We start from the raw sequence: 22,939 nt of genomic DNA, 5'->3' as shown, positions 1-22,939 counted from the left end.
ATTAACAAAAAAAAGATGGTAAGAAATAATGATCTGGATCAAGCAGAGTCAAAATGCCAGACTTATGCATATTAAACGCTGCTCGTTTGCATTAGAACAGAAAGTGTCAGCACTAAAGCCAAGTGGGGACACTGCATCTCCGAGTTATTGAGGCCATTTCAACTTTAAAATCTGACGGCGTTTTCAGAACGCTGAGAGGCACTTGGAAAATGGCACCCCCGGCTGCGCGCGGACATGCTTTTACTTTTCAGCTGGCGAGCCCGTGACTAAGCTGGGCACGGAGAACACTGAAAGAACAGACTACATTTGGCACAAAAATGTAGAACAGGCATATAGTCGTACGTGGGCGAGGGGCCACGCGCCTGCTCGAACAGGCAGATGTTTGCCGTAGCGCCTAAATTTACATATAACAAACTGCTCACACAAGTGTACAGATAATGGAACGGGGGCGAGGGGGCACGTGACTGCTCCAAAAGGCAGATGTTTGTCGTAGCGCCTAAATTTACATATTACAAATAACTTATTGTTCACACAAATAGATACATAATGGAACGTGGAGAGGGGCCACGTGGCTGCTCGAAGAGGCGTCTATATTTACATACAACAGAAATAAAGCATTGCTCACTTTTAGGTCGCGTGTAATGAATGGATGGTGGCAGCGGCCCGCCGGATGTTGGGTGGGACACGCAGAACATATTGTACAGTTTGCATGAAGCTAAGAGAGGTCTGTCTCTAAGGGGGGCGGAGGTAGTTTGGCGAGCAAGGGCCACAGGCCCCGAGAAACACTGGCTGCATCCGTCGGATATACTTTGTAGCGGTGTTTTATGGTGGCACAGGTGGTGTCCTGCAGCAAGGATAGAGGCCCGACAACCCGCGGGTGGGAAGGGGCCAATGTGCCCATCATTATTACCACTCACTCACATGGTGAGAGAGAGGGCACCCGTGTTTTTAGGTCTCGCCTGCCAATGCTCTTGCGAATTGCTGGCGAGAGATATAGAGGGGCACCAGAAAATCCTACCACTGGATTATGGCCAGTGCATGTGCGAGGGGCGCTCGCCAATTTGCTCCCCCCCCTCAGACTTGAAAGGAAGCCGCTCACACACCACCATTTGTCTGAGCCTCGGCATCAGATTTCAAAGGCTGCCGCTCCCCCGCCCCCCCTCGCCACAGCAATGCCGAGAGCTTGGTTTTTTTTATTATTTGATTTCGCAGCCACTGCTTGTTATTAGTACATGCCTTTGAGTAACTTTTTGTGGCATTCACTTTTCAGCCTGCAGGGCTTTGTTTGTGTGTGTGGCTTTTGAAATCTTCGTAACGCTTTGTCTTTCTTCCGTTTTAGCAACAGCACTCATTTTTTAAATGAGTCTATGGTACAATTCTAACTAGTATTTTTTTTTTTTATACCTACGCTTAAACAGCATCATAATACCCCATAACTATATCAGTTTTAAACTTCATGCAAACACAATAACTGTTAAAGCAGGAGAAAACAAACAGCATATTTGTTTTATTTTATTAGTAGCTCCTTCAGCCTCTTTCTTCCCCGTCCCACGTCTGCCCCACTCCCCGTCTCTCTTCTCTTTCCATTTTTTCTTTCTCTCTATTTCATCTCTCTTGGTCTCATTTATTTTACTCTTTCAGTTCCGGCCCACTTACGACTGACTCTTTAACATCCCCGCCTCACACTGCTGCACGCCTCACACTGCTGCACGCCTCACACTGCTGCACGCCTCACACTGCTGCACGCCTCACACTGCTGCACGCCTCACACTGCTGCACGCCTCACACTGCTGCACACTGCTGCATTACTCACTGCTGCACACTGCTGCATGCTGCACGGAACACTGCTGCACGCCACACACTGCTGCACGCCAGACACTGCTGCACACTGCTGCATTACTCACACTGTTGCATGCTGCACACCGTCGCATGACAATGCTGCACGCCACACTGCTGCACGCCTCACACTGCTGCACGCCGCACACTGCTGCAAGCCACACACTGCCGCACGCCGCACACTGCCGCACGCTGCCGCACGCTGCCGCACACTGCCGCACGCCTCACACTGCCGCACACCTCACACTGCCGCACGCCTCACACTGCCGCACGCCTCACACTGCCGCACGCCTCACACTGCCGCACGCCTCACACTGCCGCACGCCTCACACTGCCGCACGCCTCACACTGCCGCACGCCTCACACTGCCGCACGCCTCACACTGCTGCACGCCGCACACTGCTGCACGCCGCACACTGCTGCACGCCGCACACTGCTGCACGCCGCACACTGCTGCACGCCACACACTGCTGCACGCCACACACTGCTGCACGCCACACACTGCTGCACGCCACACACTGCTGCACGCCACACACTGCTGCACGCCACACACTGCTGCACGCCACACACTGCTGCACGCCTTACACCGCTGCACGCCTCACAACACCACCACATCACTCGGGGACACCACCACATCACTCTATTACACCACCACATCAATCAGCCCAACTACATCATCACTCAGCACCACAACAGCACTGTCCTTGCTTGCTACCAACAAACATTGCCATAGCCAATAGGACTCGCATTAGGAAAGTGTAAGCTATTGGCTTTGTGAATAACAATGCTATTAATTTATATATTTTCAAAGCCAACACACATTAAAAAATTGTCATTTACAATACCAATTGCTCACACTTTCCTAATGCGAGACCTATTGCATTGCAAATGCTTGTTCCTAAAGGGCACTTAGCAGAGTGTTGTATTTCGGAAACTTCGTGAACATTGATATTGAGGTAGGTTTCTGGAAACTTCCCAAAGTTGGGAGGTTTTTTCTTTCTTTTTCAAATCGAGTAATTAGGTTTTGCGGAAGCAATCCTTAGAAACAACTGTATTTCACTAGAGACTCGAGCACAAAAAGTAATTTTCGAGCTGATATGTTCACACTCTTGGAATGTTTAGCAAACTTCGTAAGTTTAACAAAGTGCAAAAGTGGGTGGTGTAAATTTAATTTTCTCAGACCCATCATTAGGATTTCGCCTTTTGCAGGCAAGTAGGGGTAGAATCTAAGTCTTGACACCCCGCTGCACTGTAGTGTTGGACGATCAAGGGCTGCTGGGAGTGAGCAGAATAGCTTGGGGCGGCGCTTGTGGCAAATTCATCTGGGGCCGGAAACCGGCTAATCAATATCATTAGGGAGGTTTGTGGGTTTTCTTCACACACCAGGCCTTTGATAGGCCCGAAATTCTGAAGGAGAGTCAGACACTAGACTGCCATGTGACTCCCTACATTTAGTCTGATGAGGGTCGGTGGACTAATATATCGGCTCTAGGAATCCGTGTGTGCCCGCATAGTCACAGGGTCAAATAAAGGTAGATCTACTCAGCCTTTCATCCTTCTAAAGCCGATAAAATGAGAATCATTAAGTTGGGGCAAAATAAGCATCCGCTATTCAGCTCCAAAATGCCCCCTCTGGGTGAACATGTGCTGTACTAATACACATGATGTGACGTTAGCCCTTTTTGCGTTTCAGCAGCACCATTTGGTCAGCATGACTCCTGATTTCACTCTCGCCAAGTTCACCTGTGATTGTGGCTCACTGTGTGCCGCACAAGAAGGGAATGGGACAGTCTAAACCATCCCTAGCAGGATGCTATGGGCACCCACAATGCTTTTGGACATATTCAGGCCAATCTAAGGGGCATCGCTGGTCTTCCCCTGCCTCTTGGGGCAACATGTGGCACCACATCCACATTCTTTGAGTAGAGGACCAATGTTCCAAGCTCAGGGGCTGTCCACAGAACCGCTTATTGTGATTCCGAGAGTGAGGTTCACGTCCTCTAGTACAGGACAGGAGCATGCCCGTGAGCCGCCATCTAAAGCAGAGGGTAGAGGATTGGTGCCGCCTGTTCATTTGTAGGGTATTGTTTGTTGGGGATGGGGGCTGGATCCAGCATGCTAGCATCAGTTTGTGATCTCTGTCCACGTGGTCAACGCGGAGCCATCGACATCAGATAGTGCAGTGTGCAGAGCTTTAGATTTGCAGTTGTATTAGTAGACTGTGTTGTATTGAGTCTATTTTACAAAACGGAGAGCAGGGTGGGCCAGTGAGAAATCTGCGGTTAGATAGAGTCTCTACAGAGGAAAAACTAACACAGGCACTTGGAGTCCGCTCTTTCAAAAGCAAAAACGAAGGAGCAACGACCAATCTATGATCTCTTATTGCATATTTTTATTAGGGGGAGCAGCAAATCCAGCTACAAATCCAAAGGTGTGGAGCTGGGACCAGGGGGAGACAGCAGTGCTAAGGACAGGGAACCCTAGAGGCCAAGCACGATATGTGGTATAACACGATATAGGTGCATTACTACAATTCTGAATTTTATTTATCGACTGCAAGATACCGACATCCACAATACTGTCATAGTAATGTCGGAATTTGTAAATGTCGGAATTTGTAAAGCGCACAGCTACCTCCACCGGAGGTGTCCCGGCGCTGTCTGTATACCGCTTAGGAACCCTTCCTGGCTTTCCTGGGAAATGTCCACTCCTGGGTACCCCCCAGGTGCAGACAGGCATCCCAGCGCTTTTGGGGCCGTTGTGGAGACTAAGCAAGCTATTGCCCAGAGTTGCAGCGTGGGACCCATGATCAGCGCAGGCACTGAGGCGAGAATATCCAGTATGGGGAATTAATGAGCCGGAGACCCGCCGAGGCGGGAATCGAACCCTGGTCCCTGGCCAGAGCTCTGCATCAAAGTCTGCCTGCTCTAACCATTGAGCCACACTTCTCCACTAGTAAGCAGATGTGGAAGTAGAATAGCACATCTGCACTCCTATGCACGCTTACCTCGCTAGGTATATTGCTGGCGGCTGATATTTTCATAGTATGTTGATACACAACCAAATGAAGGTGGGAGGGACATTCATTTCATCCAGGTCAATAGTACAATGCTGTGTGTGAGAGGTAATGGATCAATTACAATTTTAAACAGCTAAAGGTTACCTTTTGCACCGTCCCATAGCGCTGGATGGCATCTGACAGCTGGTTTTTTAGCCTGTCCAACTGAAGTCGATCTTGCTGTAATGAACACAAAAAAGTAAGATTAGGTGGATGAAGTTGTTCAACATGCATTCATCACATCACCAGCCCCTGAGAGGGGCCTACATGAGCTTTAAAGCTAGTAACCTGAACTAATATCATACCTCGGATGCAGGTAGCGCCAGGTGTTTTCTTCTGTCACACTATCCCCCCCCCCTCCCTTTTCAAGGGTGGCCAGGTGTCCCGCATTTGTCGGGATAGTCCCGGTGTTTCACCGGCTGCCCCGCAGATTTCGGGAAATGTAGCTCTTGTCCCGGTTTTTAGAGAGGGTCGACTGAATATGGGCGGGAGCTTCCTTTTTACGTTTTCCAAAGCAGGGCTAGTTAGCAGCTGTTATAAGAACGCAATTTAGTTAACAGCCATGACACTGCCTTTAAAAATTTATTTTCAATTATGTTTTTACTGCCTCTACTGGAATTCTGCGCTGATGAGCGCTGTCATTGTGTGCGCTAGATTTAAATACAATTTTAGTCCTTGTATTTTTGTAAAACGGGTTTGGGCTTTAAAATTCTGGTCACCCTACACCCCCCCACTTGATGCAACACATGGTCTTTTCAACAGGTACAACAGAACAGTGAGATATGTATCCCCTTTTAGTGAAGTGTGTGCAAAATATGGTTTAACAGCAATCCGTCCACAGCCATGAGACAAAGACTGGCTTCTCAAACATTTATTTTTGCTGCACAACAGTGGAGTCTATAAGCGCGGTCACTGTCAATGATACTTATGAAAACAAACATTTCACACTGAAGCCATAGGCCAACTTCTAGCATTCTGTTGAGGTTATTAGTAAGGCGACTGGAATTATGGAAATTAAGTGTTGCTGTGGCCGCAGCATTTTCAGCATAATCATGAATTTGCCACAATTGTCACTTTATCCACCATTTGCTGCGTAATCTACAGATTTTACAGAAAAAAAGATGTTTCTAGGTCAAAAGGATCAAATGTTACTTAACCCCTTCTGTGAGGGGCACGTTCAGCGGACGTCACGTGTACTACCTCGGTAGTGCTGCGCACGTCCGCTGAACGTTTCAGCCCCGCCCGCGCAATAAAACGTTCCGCACCAGCGCGGAACGTTCGGCGGAGGGGTTAAAAACATGGCAACACGTGTTGCTGCACAGTGGAACGCCCTTTGCAAAGGTTCACTAAATCACCTTTCAGTTGCTTTTTATTGTATTTGGGTGTAAACTGGTACTAATGAACAAGTTACTTACTGTCTGCAATGCCTTTTCGGCTTGACTCCATCGAGCCGCAGGTTCCTCACCTTTGAATTTCCCCAGGCACCAGACTGGATCCGGATACTTTTGTAGCAATTTTCTCATGCAGCTCTACGTCAGATCAGTCCGCTTCAGATATGACATGCCCATATATATGTGCCATTTTTGTGCACTGGCAGGAAATCGTACAAGACAGATCGAAGTGCTTCGAGAACGCATGGAGGGACGCCTATATAGCAGTCTGCAAATGTCGAAAACTGGCACACTGTGAACCAACTCAGTGGTGGCGGCCTTTGCTCAGTTGAAGTGAGCGCACAAGCCTTTGCAGGGTTGCTACTAGGCTAGCCCATAGCAGATCTTAACGTAGAGCACAATCCATCTGGAGATGGTCCTCTTTTGCGGGAGCATGTCAATGAGGGACTGCAGCGCATCTGATGAAGTCTTTGGAGCAACTCCAAGCTTGGCAAATAAAGACTACACTGGCGTTGGCTGCCATACCCAAACAGTCAGCTGTGTCCAGTCCTGAGCGGATTGTGTACTTTGCCAAGTCTTCACCATCTAAGATTAGGAGTTGTGGGGTAGGTCTAATCTCTTCTGGGACAGCCAGCAAGACATCCACATCCCATCCCACAGGTGTGTGAGTACCTGCCCAGGAGGCATAGCTAGTACTTTAGAGAACTTGTTCAGAAAATGTTTCATTTCGTTTAGATTTCCTGTTCCGTGGAGTGATGGGCAACTAATGGGGGTTCAGGCAGTTGGAGGATGCTTCTACCACCAATCTTTCTGGGGTGGAAAGCTGGAGTACAAAGTCAGGTATGCAGAGGTAGGGCCATGCCATCTCGCCACCAGTCTACTGCAGGCCAAGATCCTGGTTTCACCCAGGTCCACACCAACACATCAGTGACAGCCTCATTAAAAGTTAGCAAAGGTTCTTGACTGGTCTGTTAGATTAAGGACCTCAGGGCCTTTGTTTTTACTTCCTGCATAGGGAGAGTAAGGTCAAGGACTTATGCCATCCTCCTGATCACCGTGACTGAGAAGACAGAGCCTTAAGTATCCATAGCCTGGTTTGGGAAATCTAAGTCAATGTCTGGTAAGGTGCCCAGGTCACTGGTTTACTGAAGGTCTTCAAATAGATTCCCTTCTTCATAAAAAGCTCTTCCGTATTCACCACTGTCGTCGTCATAGTGATGGTATGTTTCTGGGTTCGACGGGGCATAACGTTGCAGTCTAGAGGGTACAGGCTGAGCTTCCAAATCTGAATCAGCGTTGGTGACGTCAAGGCTCAGGCCTGTGGCATCAGTTGCGGTGCCGTGGATGGTGTTGAACGTTGTGAAGGGATTGGAGCCACAGTACTAGCCTTGTAATAGGTACCAACTTCAGGTGAAGGTCGAGTGGGGAGTTTGATGTCGGGGATGGACCAGCCAACGTAGTTCCAACAGACATCGGATCCTTGTGGCTGGAAGGCATTTCAGCAGGATCCAGTGAGGTACCAAAAATTTTGGTCACAGCCTCTCTCAGCCGACTCATTTTATCCACTGTAGCTGTCCTCTAGGAAAGGAGGTTGAGTGGACGCACCTCAGTGGTCTGTTCACAAAACTGCTCCACAGCCTGGAAGTACCTGGAGCACTGAGTGACTCAAAACAGTGCAAGTGGTGGGATGTTGGAGGTTCAAATTTGGAGTTTTTGTGTTTCTTGTGCAAATTTCAGAACCTACATGAAATACACAACTTCAATTTGGAATGCTCCTTGACTAGGACTGCTTCCTCCTACAAAGTTTGGCGATGGTTAGCTTGCATTCACGGTTGCAGATGGCCTTGTGGTTCAACTTCACACAGCAAGGACATGACTGAGTCGTATGAGATGCAGAGACACCAGAGGCATACGTCCCAACTGGGACTGACGTCTGTTGATGGCACTCACATCATGGTTTACAGCCTGTCATTTTGTGACCCATATCTGCAAACTGTAAAGAAGTGTGCCCTGAGGGAAAAGGTCGGTCAGGTAGACAGGCTGTTAGCTCCGGATCCACGACAGAAGGTGATTGTGGGTTTCTAAAGCGCTAGAATCGACTCCCGAAGGAGTATTTCTGCGCTGTAGACCGCTGGGGAACCCGTCCTGGCTTTCCCTGTGAGATGGTCCCTACTGGGTATCTCCAAGGTGAAACCAGGCATCCCCGGCGTATGTGGGGGGCCGTTGTGGAGATGAGGCAAGCTAGTGCCCAGAGTTGCCGAGTGTGATCCCTGGTTAGAGTAGGCACCGAGGCGAGAATTATCGAGTCCACTGACCCTGGTCCTCGACCCTGCCGCGTTGGGAATAGAACCCTGGTCCCGGGCCGTCCTCTGCTTCCGGGTCTGCCGCCTCTAACCAATGAGCCACTCCACTCCACTAGGTGTGTAAAGAAAGGAGTTGACGCCAGCTCGCGGAGGTGGTGCATATTTGGAGGCCCAAACATCATATCCAGGGTGGAAAAAATTCGATGTAGAGCCACACAATGCCATCTACTGATGCGTGAGACAATTGCCACAAATGTTTCTGGATCCAGTCTGGCGCCTGGGAAAGTTCCATAGGTGAGGAATCGGAGGTTAAAGTTTCTATCAGAAAGAGGTGAAACCTTGGTCTACACAGTGCTAACGTGTGAACATCTCAAATTTATGAGCAAATGAAGTAAAGCCATCACAAAATGTGCTGCATATTTTGCCCTCTCTTGCCTTATAATTCCAGGAGACCAGGTTATTAGTAGTGATAGCTAGTAATAGCATGTATCATGATGGTAACAAAGTCACCTAAACAATGCTTCTTTGTCAGTGTCTCATTGTCACTACTAGTGCCCATGTGGCAATGCTCCCCATGTAAATGTCACAATATCAGTATCCATCTGCCTCATTGTCAATGCCAGTGCCAGTGTCCTCGGAGTAGTGTCCTCATGCCCATGTCGCGTCGTCATTGTCCGACTGTCACTATCACAGTCAATATCTTTGCTCCCACACCATGTTCCCATGTAAGTGTCCCCTTTTTCGTTCCCCTACTGTGTGTGTCCTCGAGTAAGAATCACCGTGTCAGTTCCCAGGGTCATCTTGTCAGTGTTATTTGTCGGTGTGTGTGCATTTTCTCATCACCATGCCTAAGTCGGTATTCAGCTGTCAACATCTGTATTCAAGCGTCAGTGTCTCCTGGTCACATTCACAGTCTGTCTGAGCCCCTGCGTTCTTGTCCTTAGGTGTTTCCCAATGTCAGTACCTACTGCCACCATGCCTGTGCCCTACTATTCCACTGACAGTAGCAGAGTCCCTTTCTCAGTAGGTGCACGCGTTTAAGTGTCCCGGTCACAGCAGGCCCCCCATGTCAGCATCCCAGCCTGAATGTCAGTGGCTTCTTCCAATGTTCCTAACTTGTCACTGCTTCAGTGTACCAGACTCACTTTAAGAGAGTCAGGGTCTTAGGGGTACTTGCTTGTTCAGGGCTTATACTACACTAAGGCCACTTCAAACCCTTAACTGTGAGACAAAGGGGAAGCAGGGGACGTGATAGAGGGAGGGCCTCTGGATGGAAGGATGGAAGAGCGATTAACTGCCTACAGTGCACATGTAGGGTGAAACATTTGCTGCCTTAAATGTATATTTTTCATGTCTTTATCTCTAACTTGCGAAGAATTGCGTTTGAAATGTCAGGAGCTTTTAATTAAAAGCAGCCATTTGATCTTCTTGTCATGCCTGCTGACAAAAAAGCTTGGGGAAAGCCGAATTTCTTTTGAATGAAAAAATGAATGGCTTTATTTCGATATATAAATATCATAAAAGCAGATACAACACTTTTAAGATCATATAAAAACAAATGCATTCTATTTACACAGATAAAATCATGTTAAACAAAATTTCTTTTAGGATGCCCGGGCCCTCCGCATGGCTACAATTTTGCTATGGTTCCATTCCTCAAGTCACTGTTTTCCCAGAAGAGGCTTCTATGCGAGACTATCACTGTGGGGCATATAAAAAAAATTCCAATCTGGTAACACCGTCGTGCTTCTTCCGGATACTTCACCGCAGGTAACGGATGCTATAGGGTTGGGTGAATGAGTTCTGTACGTAGTGAGCCAATATTCTCGTCTCCCAAAATGTACAGATGCTGACAATGTATCATTATATATTTTTTTAACCCGTGTCGCCTGAAGGTGCATTATGGTTCCAATACAAAAAAATTAACACTGGAATTGCCACATTATGGTGGGCAACCCAGTGAAAGCATCTTCTAATGACCAGGTCCAAGCAACATTTTTGTTATGCAGTGTAATCTTGCATTTCGTAATTTCGCTTGTTAAAAGAATTTCATAAAATTATGCCACATTACATAATTACTCACCGTTCACAGCAAACATTTAACGAATGCTCATGGGAAAAAACATGAAGGAGCTGAACGCGAGCAGGTGCAGTTTTTCGTGCTTTTTTTTCTTAAGTACAAAATGCGTCCTTGCGTCCTAACTGAATCCAAGGACACACTGTACAATAAAATGTAGACCTTAATCCTGGTTTTGTATAATTCTGCATAGTTTTTCTGAAATTTCAAGTAATTATGCAAAAGCAAATTATGTGGATTTTTACACACCCTTACTAATGACCTCATAAGTGACTGTGAATTGTTGATGAGGCCTGAGCCCATATCGACAGTAAACAACTTGCTAGGGGTCCTGCCCTCAATACTACTAGACCAAAAACTTTGACTGCTCTGATCCATGCATACCAAATGGAATGACGGGGAAAATGCTGAAGCATCCTTGCAGATTTTAATATTCCTCAAATGTTTACCCTGGGATTCTCTGCATGAATTAATCGTCAATATATATATATAAAACTGACTCTTCAGAGCCCACCTCATACTTTTTGGAAATCCAAAACTCTCAAATAGTAAAGAATGGATTTACAGTAAACCAGACAAAAGGCCTATCCGGAGTAAAGCTCTATTTTCACGAACAGTTAAGAGCAATTCCATACAGTAGTTTTTGCTATATCAGATAGTACGATTTCCTAATGGACATAAAAAGTAAAACAATACTTTAATTCATCCCCAAAGACATTTTCCCCCTTTCATCAATCTGCACACAATTTGAAAAGAAGAATTTAAGCTGGACCAGAGAAGCAGCGGTCAAAACCTGGGGTAGAATTGTCAAAGGAAATCAAGAGCATCAAATCCAAACGTCAAAAACTGTGGAGCCTGCAAATCCAGAGCTGAGCTCCCCAACACTGTGTGGCTCACCATATCCACCTAAGGCGTTGGATTAGACACAATTAAAGCAATACCTCTGTATTTTCCAAATGCTACTTACCCGGGAAGATCCCCTGACTACCTCGGAGAGCTGCCTGATCGCTTTTGTGCTGGTGGTGATTGTTTTGTTTGTCTCCTGCTGTGTGGCATGCCTGTCAAGAAAGCACAAGAGAGGCGGGTTTGTTAAAGTGCATTGTATCTCGCTTTTCCAACATACAGGGTGGAAAAATGCTGAAATCGACACAACTTGGTGAGAGAACTTAACAATTCTCTTGCACGTTAAGACGCATCTCTAATTCAAGAAACTTCTTAACTCTGGTTAATTTACAAGCTTTCATTTTGCCAGGTGATCTCTACCTTGGTCACCAGATTTAAACAAAGTGTGTGTGGTGGAGCCACAGATGTCGGGTGGGAGTTGGTAATATATGACAAATTCTAGAGAAGCACCACCAATGGTACTAGCAGCACATACACTTGATTTTTGTAGCAGAGGGTCATATCATCATCCAGCACTCTTAATGCATCAGGGAAAAAGTTCTCCAAGTAGCGACTGGAAACTCTACGAATGGGCCTACTCCAGCACATGGTTCCTAAAGTGCTGGTGTGATTTAGTCCCATGGCCTACAGATAATTATAGCATAGACACTTTGGAGCCTGTGTTGAAATATGGACTGTATTAAATAGAGCCGTTATTCTTTAATGCATTGCGCTACTGTTTATAATTTAGTAAACAAATCTATTGCTGAAAGTAGCACAATGCGAAACTACATCTGTTTTACAAGCCTCTAATGAGTACACAAAATTATCTAATTAGGACTGTTGCAGTTCGAGTAGTAGGTTTATTACTTTTCCACTATACTGCATGATCTTTTGAGATACGTATCTGGTTATCCCTCAATGCTCCCCAAGTCTAAAGTTTCATCCCATACCCATCCTTTGCAAGCAAGTGACTCAATGTAACACCATTGTTATAAGTTAACTTGTCTGGGGTATTAATCTCAAACAAATACCTGAGTATTCGTTTGTCAAAAAGTAAGCCTATGATAGTTGCAAAGAAGAAACAGAGGATGATGTCACACAAGTGTGGTTGAATATTGCTATTTCGGAGTATTATTTTCCTTCTACTTTGGAGGTCACACATGTAAAGCAGTGTGTCTTGGTACAAGGTTAGGTATTCTTCGCCAACCTAGGTTAAACAATGGCACTGCTGCTCTTAAGGCCATGGGAGTCTAAATACCATCAACTTTCATGTATAGATTAAGAAATATTTCTATTAATACTTTGATTGTCTCTAAAAATGGAAACAATCATCATCAGATCAGCCAAGAGGTACTCCTTCAAAGACCGACTGGACAACAACGCACACGACAGCAAAGAGCTCTTCCGTAAAAGAACTCTCCAACCCCAGCGCCAACGACATCCCGCCCTCACAGGAACTGTGCGACTCCCTCGCCAACTTCTTCCACCGAAAGATCGCTGACATCCATGACAGCTTCAACGCCACGACCGACCCGACCGCACCAGACCCCACCCCTCCTGCGAACACCATCAGCACCAACCTCCTGACCTCCTGGTCCAACGTCTGCGATGACGAGACACGCAAGGTCATGAACTCCATCCACTCAGGATCTCCGACGGACCCGTGCCCGCACCACATATTCAACAAGGCAGGCGCAGCCATCGCACCCCAACTACGGAAGGTCGTCAACATCTCCTTCGAAACCGCGACTTTCCCGGAAAGCTGAAAGCACTCCAAAATCACCGCCCTCCTCGAGAAGCCAAAGGCGGACCCCAAGGACATGCAACTGACCCGCCACCTAGAAGACAACAACATCCTGGACTCATCCCAATCCGGATTCAGACGAAACCACAGCACCGAGACAGCCCTCCTCGCCGCCACAGACGACATCAGGCGCCGATTAGACAACGACGAAACATCAGCCCTCATCCTCCTGGACCTATCTGCCGCCTTCGACACGGTCTGCCATCGCACACTAAAGACTTGCCTCCATGAAGCCGGTATCCAAGAGAAGGCCCTCGACAGGACCACGTCCTTCCTCTCCGGCAGATCCCAGAGTGTCCGCCTCCCCGATCCAAAGCCACCGACATCATCTGCGGCGTCCCCCAGGGCTCCTCCCTCAGCCCGACGCTGTTCAACATCTACATGGCCCCCCTCGCACAAGTGGCCCGCCACCACAACCTCAACCATCTCCTACGCGACGATACTCAGCTCATCATCTCCCTCACCAAGGACCCACGCACCGCCAAAACCAACATCCACGACGGAATGAAGGCCATCGCCGACTGGATAAGGAGCAGCCGTCTGAAACTGAACTCAGACAAGACGGAGGTCCTCATCCTCGGGCCCAACCCCTCAGCCTGGGACGACTCCTGGTGGCCTACCACTTTGGGGACAGCACCGACACCCACCGACCACGCACGCAACCTGGGATTCATCCTCGACTCCACCCTCTCCATGTCCAAACAGGTCAACGCCGTCTCCTCCTCCTGCTACAACACCCTCCGCACCCTTCGCAGGATCTACAAATGGATCACAGGCCCTCGTCAGCAGCAGGCTGGACTACGGCAACGCACTCTACGCCGGAATCCCAGCCAAACACCTACGACGATTCCAGCGCATCCAAAATGCCTCCGCCCGACTTATCATCAACGCACCCCGCCGCTGCCACATCACCCCCACCTGAGGAACCTGCACTGGCTTCCCGTCGACAAGAGGATCACCTTCAAACTCATCACCCACGTACACAAAGCACTCCACAACGCCAGACCAGCCTACCTGAATAGCCAACTCAACTTCCACACCCCCACCCGCCACCTCCGCTCCGCCAGCCTCGCCCTCGTCCCCTGCATCCAACGAACTACCTCCGGCAGCAGCTCCTTCTCCTACCTCGCCGCCAAGACCTGGAACACCCTTCCTACCCACCTACGTCAGACCAAAGACCTACTCGCCTTCAGAAAACTCCTCAAGACCTGGCTCTTCGAACAGTAGCGCCGCCCCCCCCTAGCGCCTTGAGACCCTCACGGGTAAGAAGCGCGCTTTACAAATCCCCTGATTGATTGATTGACTTCTGCTTTAATGGCAGAATAAACTTGCAGCCAATTTCAGGCGGCTAAAACGTAGGAACTGGGATTTCCTAAATAAAAATGAAATCTGGAGGGGACTTCGCAAAAAAACACAAGCAGGTTTGTGATTTTTGTAATTGAGTACTGCAGGATCTGATGCATATTTTGTCTGCCCCGCTTTCTTTCCTTGTCACAGAAAATACATATGATGTTTGCTGCATTGCACTGGTACAGTCAATGTTTGGAATGACTGTGTACATTTTTTAAAGTATTTTCACATATTTATATTTTCATGTCATTTGGACGGTCTTGGCCTCTGAGAATGCTAATGAATACCACAAAGAAATAAATATGTCACTCAGCAGGTAACTATTTAGAAGAGATAAGAATGAGCAGGAGCAGAAACCAAAGCACAAGCTAATAGGTTGTGAAAACGGCATACAAAGCATTCCCTGTGACTGCCTGTAGATCTAACAGGGAGCTCTGCTTCGAACATTACAGGTTCCCAACAGGATTCATTTGGGAAACCTAATTGAGAAAGAGGCAAGTTTGCCTAGTCACTTGCTTGTATGTGTGGGATCTGGGAAGTGACTCAGTAAGAGGATTGTTCTTTTTTTAATTTAATTTTGTTGTTAGTAGAAAGAGAAGAAAAAGACAAATATAAGTAGCTATAAATAGGAATTAAAATACAATGGCATCATACATTGATAATGAATTCGGATCATATCTAAGCAAATCAATGAGACAGAGTTAAAAGATTAGCAGAGATAGTGCATGTACTGCCCTTGCTACGAACACGCTCAGTAGAGTCTAAATTACACCAAATACGAATATACTACATTTGATTAATTCTTTAGGCACACATGTACTCAAGAAATGTAACTTTATTCCTTTTACTTTGCCAATTAACCAGTAGAGGTGGCACAGCTGAATTTCACTCTAACAAGATCAGGATCATCGCGATGAATATAAACCCTACCTTAGAAAATGAAAAATATCGCAGACCAGAATCTAATTTAAAACTATCCCTACTAATCATCCCAAACAAAATAGTGAAGGGTTCCGGCTGAAAAGGCTTATTTAGTAATGAGCTGAGATAGAACGGCAATTGATTCCCAAATGAATGTAAATCGGGGCACAATGCAGTGATATGAAGCCAATCTCCTTCTCCCTCCAGATGACATCTTAAGTAGCATTTACGAAGAGAGGGAAAGAAGCTTTTCATATGTTTAGGGGTACAATACAAAAGAAAGCAGGAGAAAATCTACATGCGGCTAAAATAAGCGGTTCTAGCTAGCTTGTAACTAAACCAACTAAATTTTTCCCATTCCTTAGATGTCAATCTGAACCCAGTTTTTAAAATGGCAAAGGCTCATCCTGAAAGGGATGCCAAATACATCATTAACAATTGTATTATTTTCGAATAGCTATACCACAGCTTCTTTCCTCAAGTATAATTTGCTATATCTAGTTGGTCCCAAGATTCCATGAATTATTATATTGAAAATTGGCGAACGCTCAAAAGCCTAGATATTCCCAGCTGTTTCGTCCCTCAAAGAGATACAAGTCAAAGCTAGTACAATGTTTCAATAAAAGAAATTCATGACATTCTGGATTATTTCATTCTTTAAAAACTCCATTCTTACACCAAAGTAGCTCCTGAATCCCCTTATACCCATTTATTTGAGCAAATAACGGCTTTTTCATAAATACCGGCGAAGAAATACCTGCATCCTCCAGCATGACGTAGACTAGACAACTCTCAAAGATTAAAGGTCCAGACAGAAAGTGCATCATTCAGGCGGGAAAGGCGTCTAGAAGTGCAACCATGTATATGATCGCAGATTGAGCAAAGCAAGGCCACCAAGTTCTTTATCAAATTGTACATTGTGGAAGATTAGCCTAGGTTGGTGGTTGTTCCCGAAAAACCTGCATAGTAGCAAGTCAACCGCCGTAAAAAAACTTTCGATATTTTGATTGGGATATTTAAAAATAAAGAAAATGAAAAGAGGCAAAAATAACAGTTTAATGAAGGCCACTATCAATAACTAAAATAGATAGTGGAGACCATTTGAGGAGAAGCTTGCACACTTTGATGATGTTGACAAATAATTAACTTTATATTAATCCTCATAATTGTAGATCACACTAATGCCCAAATACTGGATGCGTGGGGTTATACTTATAACCTAGGTGTAGAGGAATATCTGCAGTGGAGGTATTAAATAAAAGAATCTCTGTTTTCCCTAGGTTTATTTTATTCCTCCTACCCCCAATAGAGGTAAACTCCAGATCTTATCGAGTAAATTCTGAACGTAACTCTTCTCTGCCTTCAGATAAACCACCAAATCGTAATAAAGTAGCTTCAATTTAGAAATACCGGGGAGAGGAGGAAAGATACTATCATCCCCACGAATAACTATGGTAAGAGGTTCAATAAAAAGAGCAAACAAAATTGGGTACAACGGACAACCCTACCTAGTTCCCCTGGGAATCCCAATTTTACCTGCTTCTATAGAGTTTATTTTTATCAATGCTGAGGCATTCGGACAGAGATCCTTCAGCATTGAAAATAACTGAGAAGGAAACTGAGTCGGCGAAAAAGAGTCTCCTAGCAGACCAAGTCAAACACTTTTTCTTTGTTGTACATCAAAATAGCAGCATGCAGTTTATTCTGAGCAAAAAAGTTGATTGCCTGTATCAAATACTGAGTATTAGCTGAGATTGATCTGTTTACCAGAAACCAATTCTGATCTGGTTGGATCAGGGATGCAGCAACAGAAGTAACCCTAACTTCTATAATTTTCATGAAAAGCCTGTAATCTGAGTTTAAAAGACTAATTGAAAAATATGAGACTGGGTGGACTGCCGATTTGTCCGTTTTTTCAAAATACTAATTATAATCGCCTTTGAAAAAGAAGGCGGCACAGCCCACCCTCTAAGATTGAAGTAAGAAGATTAATCAATATAACTTGTAGCTCAAGTAACAAGATTTCATAAACTTCTATTGAGAATCTATCACTACCCACTGCTTTCCCATTCTCTCATCCATCTCTTTTAGCATAGCTTAATTTCCTCAGCTGAAATCGGGCCAGGAGATTTGAAGTTTGAGTTGAATACATCTTACGGATTGTGATCTTTTGGAAAAAAAATCTGAGATCCGATTGGGATCTCTAGTATTATCTGACTCATAAAGTGCAGTATAATGTATTAAAAACCTTTGTATAAAATGAGGCTCAGATGTAAGCTGTTCAGTTATTCCATTTTCAATAGTTTTCAAGAAGTTCGCATTAGTCTTAGCTTTGATGGACCATGCTAGCAGTCTGCCATAATGCTCACTCTTAATTCTGGTTTATATTCTGTTGCCTCAGCAATTTTTCTCCCACATGAAAGTCTTTAAGTTTTTGCTTTGTTGAGTCCAACTCCTGTAGATGGGTTCTGAAATCAAAGTTCCTAGCTGTCCTTAGAGCAAAAGTTGTACGTACGACATTCTCCTGAAGAACAGGCGCCAAGCTCTTTCTGTTTTTAACCATTACAGCCAAACAATCTATCACCCTGCCTATCATAGTCACCTGAAAGGCATCACAAACAATATGAAGAAGGGAAGAGTACAATTTAAATTGATAAAACTATCAAAAAGCCCGGAGTTGATACCACCAAATCAAGCTCTGTTAGGAACACTTTATCAAAACTCCACCTTTTTCATGGGGAACAACCCCATTCCCACTCAGAAACAAAGGGAGATCACAGCATGGTCAGCAAAACTATTTGTGATAATTTGATAAATCAATCCTCCTAAACACTGGGGGATAAAAAAATTATCTATTCTGGATGCTGCCCTGTGGCTAGTAGTGTAACAGGTATATTGCAGATCTGTCAGACCAAAATCAGATTTAAAGTTGGCAATAAAACCTGCTGTTTTGGGCTAAGATTGCCTTATATTCTTCATTAAGGTATTCAATTTTAGGGTCCTGGAGGAGATAAAATTTCCCACCCATAATAATGGGGCCTTTGAATAGCACTACCAGGGAATACAGATGTTGCGAGGCCTCAATCTGGTCTGGAATTGGGTGATGGTAGTTTACACATTTGCTAATGTCAATCCCCACCAGGGTCCAGACCCCAAGCCATCATCCTAAAGGGTCCTTCACAGAGCTGAAAATCTACAACTTCAATGAGAGCCTAATAAAAATAGCCACCCCCTACAAGCAGCATTTGCGGAATGTTTAGGAAATAGGTGGCTAACCAGCTCATGGCAGCAGGAGCAGCTGAAGTACTTACACTGCTTTACCCACAACATACATAATGGAACAGTCTTCTTCAGGACTCAAAGTATTTGGGCTATGACCTGATGGAGACAGATCTACTCCACTAACGTTTTGATAAACCAAGCATTCTCTGTGCACCTAAAATTCAGGTTAGGCATATCAAGGGCATCTGAGTCCAAGAAGCCTTCCACTTGTGCATATGTATGTGCTCTGGGAAGAGGCTCAGTAAAAGGATAGTCCTTGCCACCGGCAACATATATCTTCAGTCTTCGTGGGCTAAGGCGGCACTGAAAATGGCTGCAAGAGAGGAGCCGGGCGGGACATCATACTCTGCTTCGAAGACTGTTGGGCCAGAATGCTCACAGGCAGTGGTTTTCTTATAATAGCTGTCAAGTCCACAGCCAGTGGGGGCACAGAGGTAGGTCAGAGATGTCTGAATCACAAAGCCCATAGGTTCTGGTCCACTCTTAGGGACAAGCCCAGAGAGATGAGGGGAGAAATCCTGAACACGTAAAAAATAGCCAGTTGAAAGGCACCAACCAGCAACAGGTTGTTAAATGCAGCTATGTACCAGGGTTTAAGTTTATTAAGAACCTTAGTCTCCTTGAAAAGGAAGAGACTGGCATAGGGGAACTTAACTGCAGGGTCTCAAAAAGGTCTCAGAAGAGGGACAGTTTCCTGTACAAAAAGAAATTCTCCATTCTGTAACGTTTCTTAGGCTTTTGCAGGAAGACCCTTAGGAGAAATGCACCCCCCGGCAGAAGAGGAAAGCAAACACAAGGAGATGATGGATGGAGTGTGGAAACTTTTCCAACACTAACCTCCCAGTCACAAAGCTGGGTTGAATCCATCATCGTTCTTTAGCTCACTTCGCCACCCCAGATTAGACCCAGCCATAAGCAAATCAGTCTTGACCCTGCTCCTCATGGGAATAGTCCAGCCCAAACTGCCAAGCCAGGTCTTCCCTGGACCGGAAACAAGCATCCTGGGACCGGTTTCGGGGTAACACTCCTCATCAGCCACGTTAGCTTGAATCCAGTGACAAAGTGAGCAAGGGACCCATGTCTGGGCATACGCTGTCAACTTTGGGCAAACAAAGTAAACACAAGGAGATGATGGATGGAGCGCTGAAACTTTTCAGAGACTCACCCCCAGTCACAGATCTGGGTTGAATCCATCATTCTTCTTTAGCCCCCTTCGCCATCCCAGTTCAAAACCAGTCCAAGGATGCTTGTTTTTAGTCCAGGGAAAACCTGGCTTGGCAGTTCGGGCTGGACTGTTCCCATGAGGCACAGGGTCAGACTGATTTGCCTCTGGCTGGATCTAAACTGGGGTGGCAAAGTGAGCTAAAGAATGATTATAGATCAGAAAACAGAGCGAGACGTAATAACCTCCGCTTCGTAGGATTTAGAGACGGGATTGAGGGACCCAATGGGCCGGACTTCCTGCGCGCCTGACTCCTTGAGACGTTCCCCCAGGCAAAATTCTCAAATTGCTTTATCATCGAGAGGGCGCATAGGGCACTTCTGGCTAAGCCCCTGGTGGGCGGAAGACCGAGACCGATCATCGCGAGGTTCCTCAACTTTGCCGACAGAGATCTCATCCTTCGCGAAGCCAGGAAGGTGGGGGACATAAGGGTCGAGAACTCGTCAATAATGATCTTCCCGGATTATACCCAGGAGGTACAGAAAATGAGACGGTCATTCGACGCGGTCAAGGCCAAACTCCGGGACTTAAAGATCCAATATATGTTACTTTTCCCAGCCAAATTGAAAGTAATTTATAAGGACAAAACGTACTTCTTTACGCACCCGGACGACGCATGGCAGTGGTTGGAGGAGCGCCCACCTTTCCGGAGTCGAGAGGAGGCTGTGCGTAGCGTGACAATGGAGGGACCTCTAACTGGTAACCCTTGGGAGGTGGTGCAGCCACAGCGGAGGCGACGGCAGCGAGCTGTAAGGAAGACACAGCTGACACCGTACCCCTCGTTGAAGGGGTCCCTAAGGACGCAACAAGACCCCGGATCTCCGCATCGGGTCACCCAGGCAGGATCTCGATACCGGGCCTTGGCAGACGGAAACTGCGCCGAAGGGGAAAATGACACGGAAGATGACGCAACTGGGGGGGGGGAGGATGGGGGAGACCGGTCACTTCACCCATTGATCGCAGCCATATAGGAGATGGAGAGTGAATCCGTGGCTGACAAAGTCCCCGCTGAGGGGGAAGGTTAGGACTCGAACACATGAGAAGGACACAGGATGGATGACGGAGATATCGGTCGAGCCGCATGGTGACACGCAAGTGGCTTACACGCCTCCTATTTTCATTATTGTTATACAGTAATTCTTTGTTTGTATTAGTTCTTCTCCTTTCTTGTACCGACCTACCGAACTCTATTGCGGACTCTATGGACCATATCCTTTTGTTATTTGGTCACTGTGGGAGTGCCAATTTGGAGTAGCTTAGCATAGACGGAAGAACTCAGGGAGGGCGAAAGACCTTTTCCAGCCAATACGTCCTACTTTAGGAGGGAGGAAGATGGTGGGACCGATGGGGGAGGAAGGTGGGGTGGGGGGAGTTGGGAAACGTTGGGGCAGTTTTTTGAGTCAATGTGGTTAGGACGACGGGCAGATGAGGGATGGGGGGAGGGAGGGGACGATGCAGGTCATGTTGAGCACACGCCCAGGTTCTTTAGGAGACACCTCCACACAGGAATCCAACCACACTACGGTATGCACACACCGGGATGCCGGATGAAGCCAAAGGTACTCACAGGGACCAAAGGGGACTTAGTGTCCTAACATGGAATGTCAATGGGTTGGGCAGCAAGATTAAAAGGGGGTTGGTCAATTCTTACATCAAAAGAATGAGCCCTGACATAACACTACTTCAGGAAACACATCTTAAGGGGACAAAATGTGCCTTCCTAGCTAGAGGATAGTACAGGGTACTGGCGCATGCGGGGTACACCACTGGATCGAGGGGAGAGGCCATAATTGTGAAGAAGACGACGACCCCATTCTGCATAGCTCACACGTGGACGGACACACAGGGAACATACGTGGGGGTGAGGGGGACCTGGAATAGGCGTGAGTACACAATACTCTTAGTATATGCCCCCCGAAACTGCAGGCCAACACACTCAAGAAGGTGACAGAAATACTCCTCGACACAGCAGACACCATACAGATCCTAGGCGGGGACTTTAATGATGTGATGGACCCAGGGCGGGATCGGACGGGGGCGACGATCAGAGACCGGACTCGAACCCCCTGTCGCCAATGGTTGCCACTATGGGACTCACGGATGTATGGCGGTGGTTACAAACAGACCAGCAGGCCTACTCCTTCTTCTCTGGTTCCCATAAAGTGTACTCGAGACTGGATTACATTTTTCTATCAAGGCAACACTTAGACATAGATGATACGGCGGACTATAAGGCAAGGGGGATCTCTGATCATTCCCCACTCCTCGTGAGATTGGGGTTTGGAAGAAGGGGGACCCCAGGATCCTGGAGACTGACGGCGTGGGATTTACAAAACGTAAATGTAGTGAAGGCTTTAAGGGCGGACCTGAAGGTCTATGTCGCTGAAAATGAAGGGACGGTCCAATCTAAAGTTATGTTCTGGGAGGCTCTCAAAACGGTAATGCAAGACAGAATACAAAATAGACTAGCGGAGGACAGGAGGAAACTCCTAGCGGATACAATGGCACTGGAAACCAACATTCTGGACCTGGAGAGGGAATATCTGGCTCAGAAGCAGCCGGGAACTCTCCAGAGACTGACAGACACACAAAGACGGTATCGAGACCTGGTCACGGGGGAGGCCAAAACCCAGGCACTAGCCACACTACACAGACTGTACGATGTGGGGGATAAGTCGGGCAAATTACTGACGTGGCTCAGTAAAAAGGAGCGTGCTATGCGATGGGTGGAGCACGTCAGAGACCCCGCGGGAACACTGACGAGAACAGATAATGACATCGCTGAGGCATTTGCGAAGCACTATGAAAGC

General features: G+C 46.6%; 1 protein-coding gene across 3 annotated transcripts in view; it reads right to left on the bottom strand.

Moving 5' to 3' along the window:
- TSNARE1 (t-SNARE domain containing 1) overlaps positions 1 to 22,939 on the bottom strand; it is a 1,194,676-nt gene that overhangs the window by 363,243 nt on the left and 808,494 nt on the right. For all 3 annotated transcript variants that reach the window (XM_078686668.1, XM_078686667.1, XM_078686669.1), the window contains 2 exons: positions 11,633 to 11,723; positions 5,000 to 5,074 (listed from right to left, as the gene is read on the bottom strand). In XM_078686668.1, coding sequence (XP_078542794.1) covers positions 5,000 to 5,074; positions 11,633 to 11,723 — 166 coding nt within the window. The remainder of the gene's footprint in view (positions 1 to 4,999; positions 5,075 to 11,632; positions 11,724 to 22,939) is intronic.

Source organism: Lissotriton helveticus, chromosome 4_1, assembly GCF_964261635.1.
Source record: "Lissotriton helveticus chromosome 4_1, aLisHel1.1, whole genome shotgun sequence".
NCBI classification, from domain to species: Eukaryota; Metazoa; Chordata; class Amphibia; order Caudata; family Salamandridae; genus Lissotriton; species Lissotriton helveticus.
This window is presented reverse-complemented; position numbering and strand designations above follow the sequence as displayed.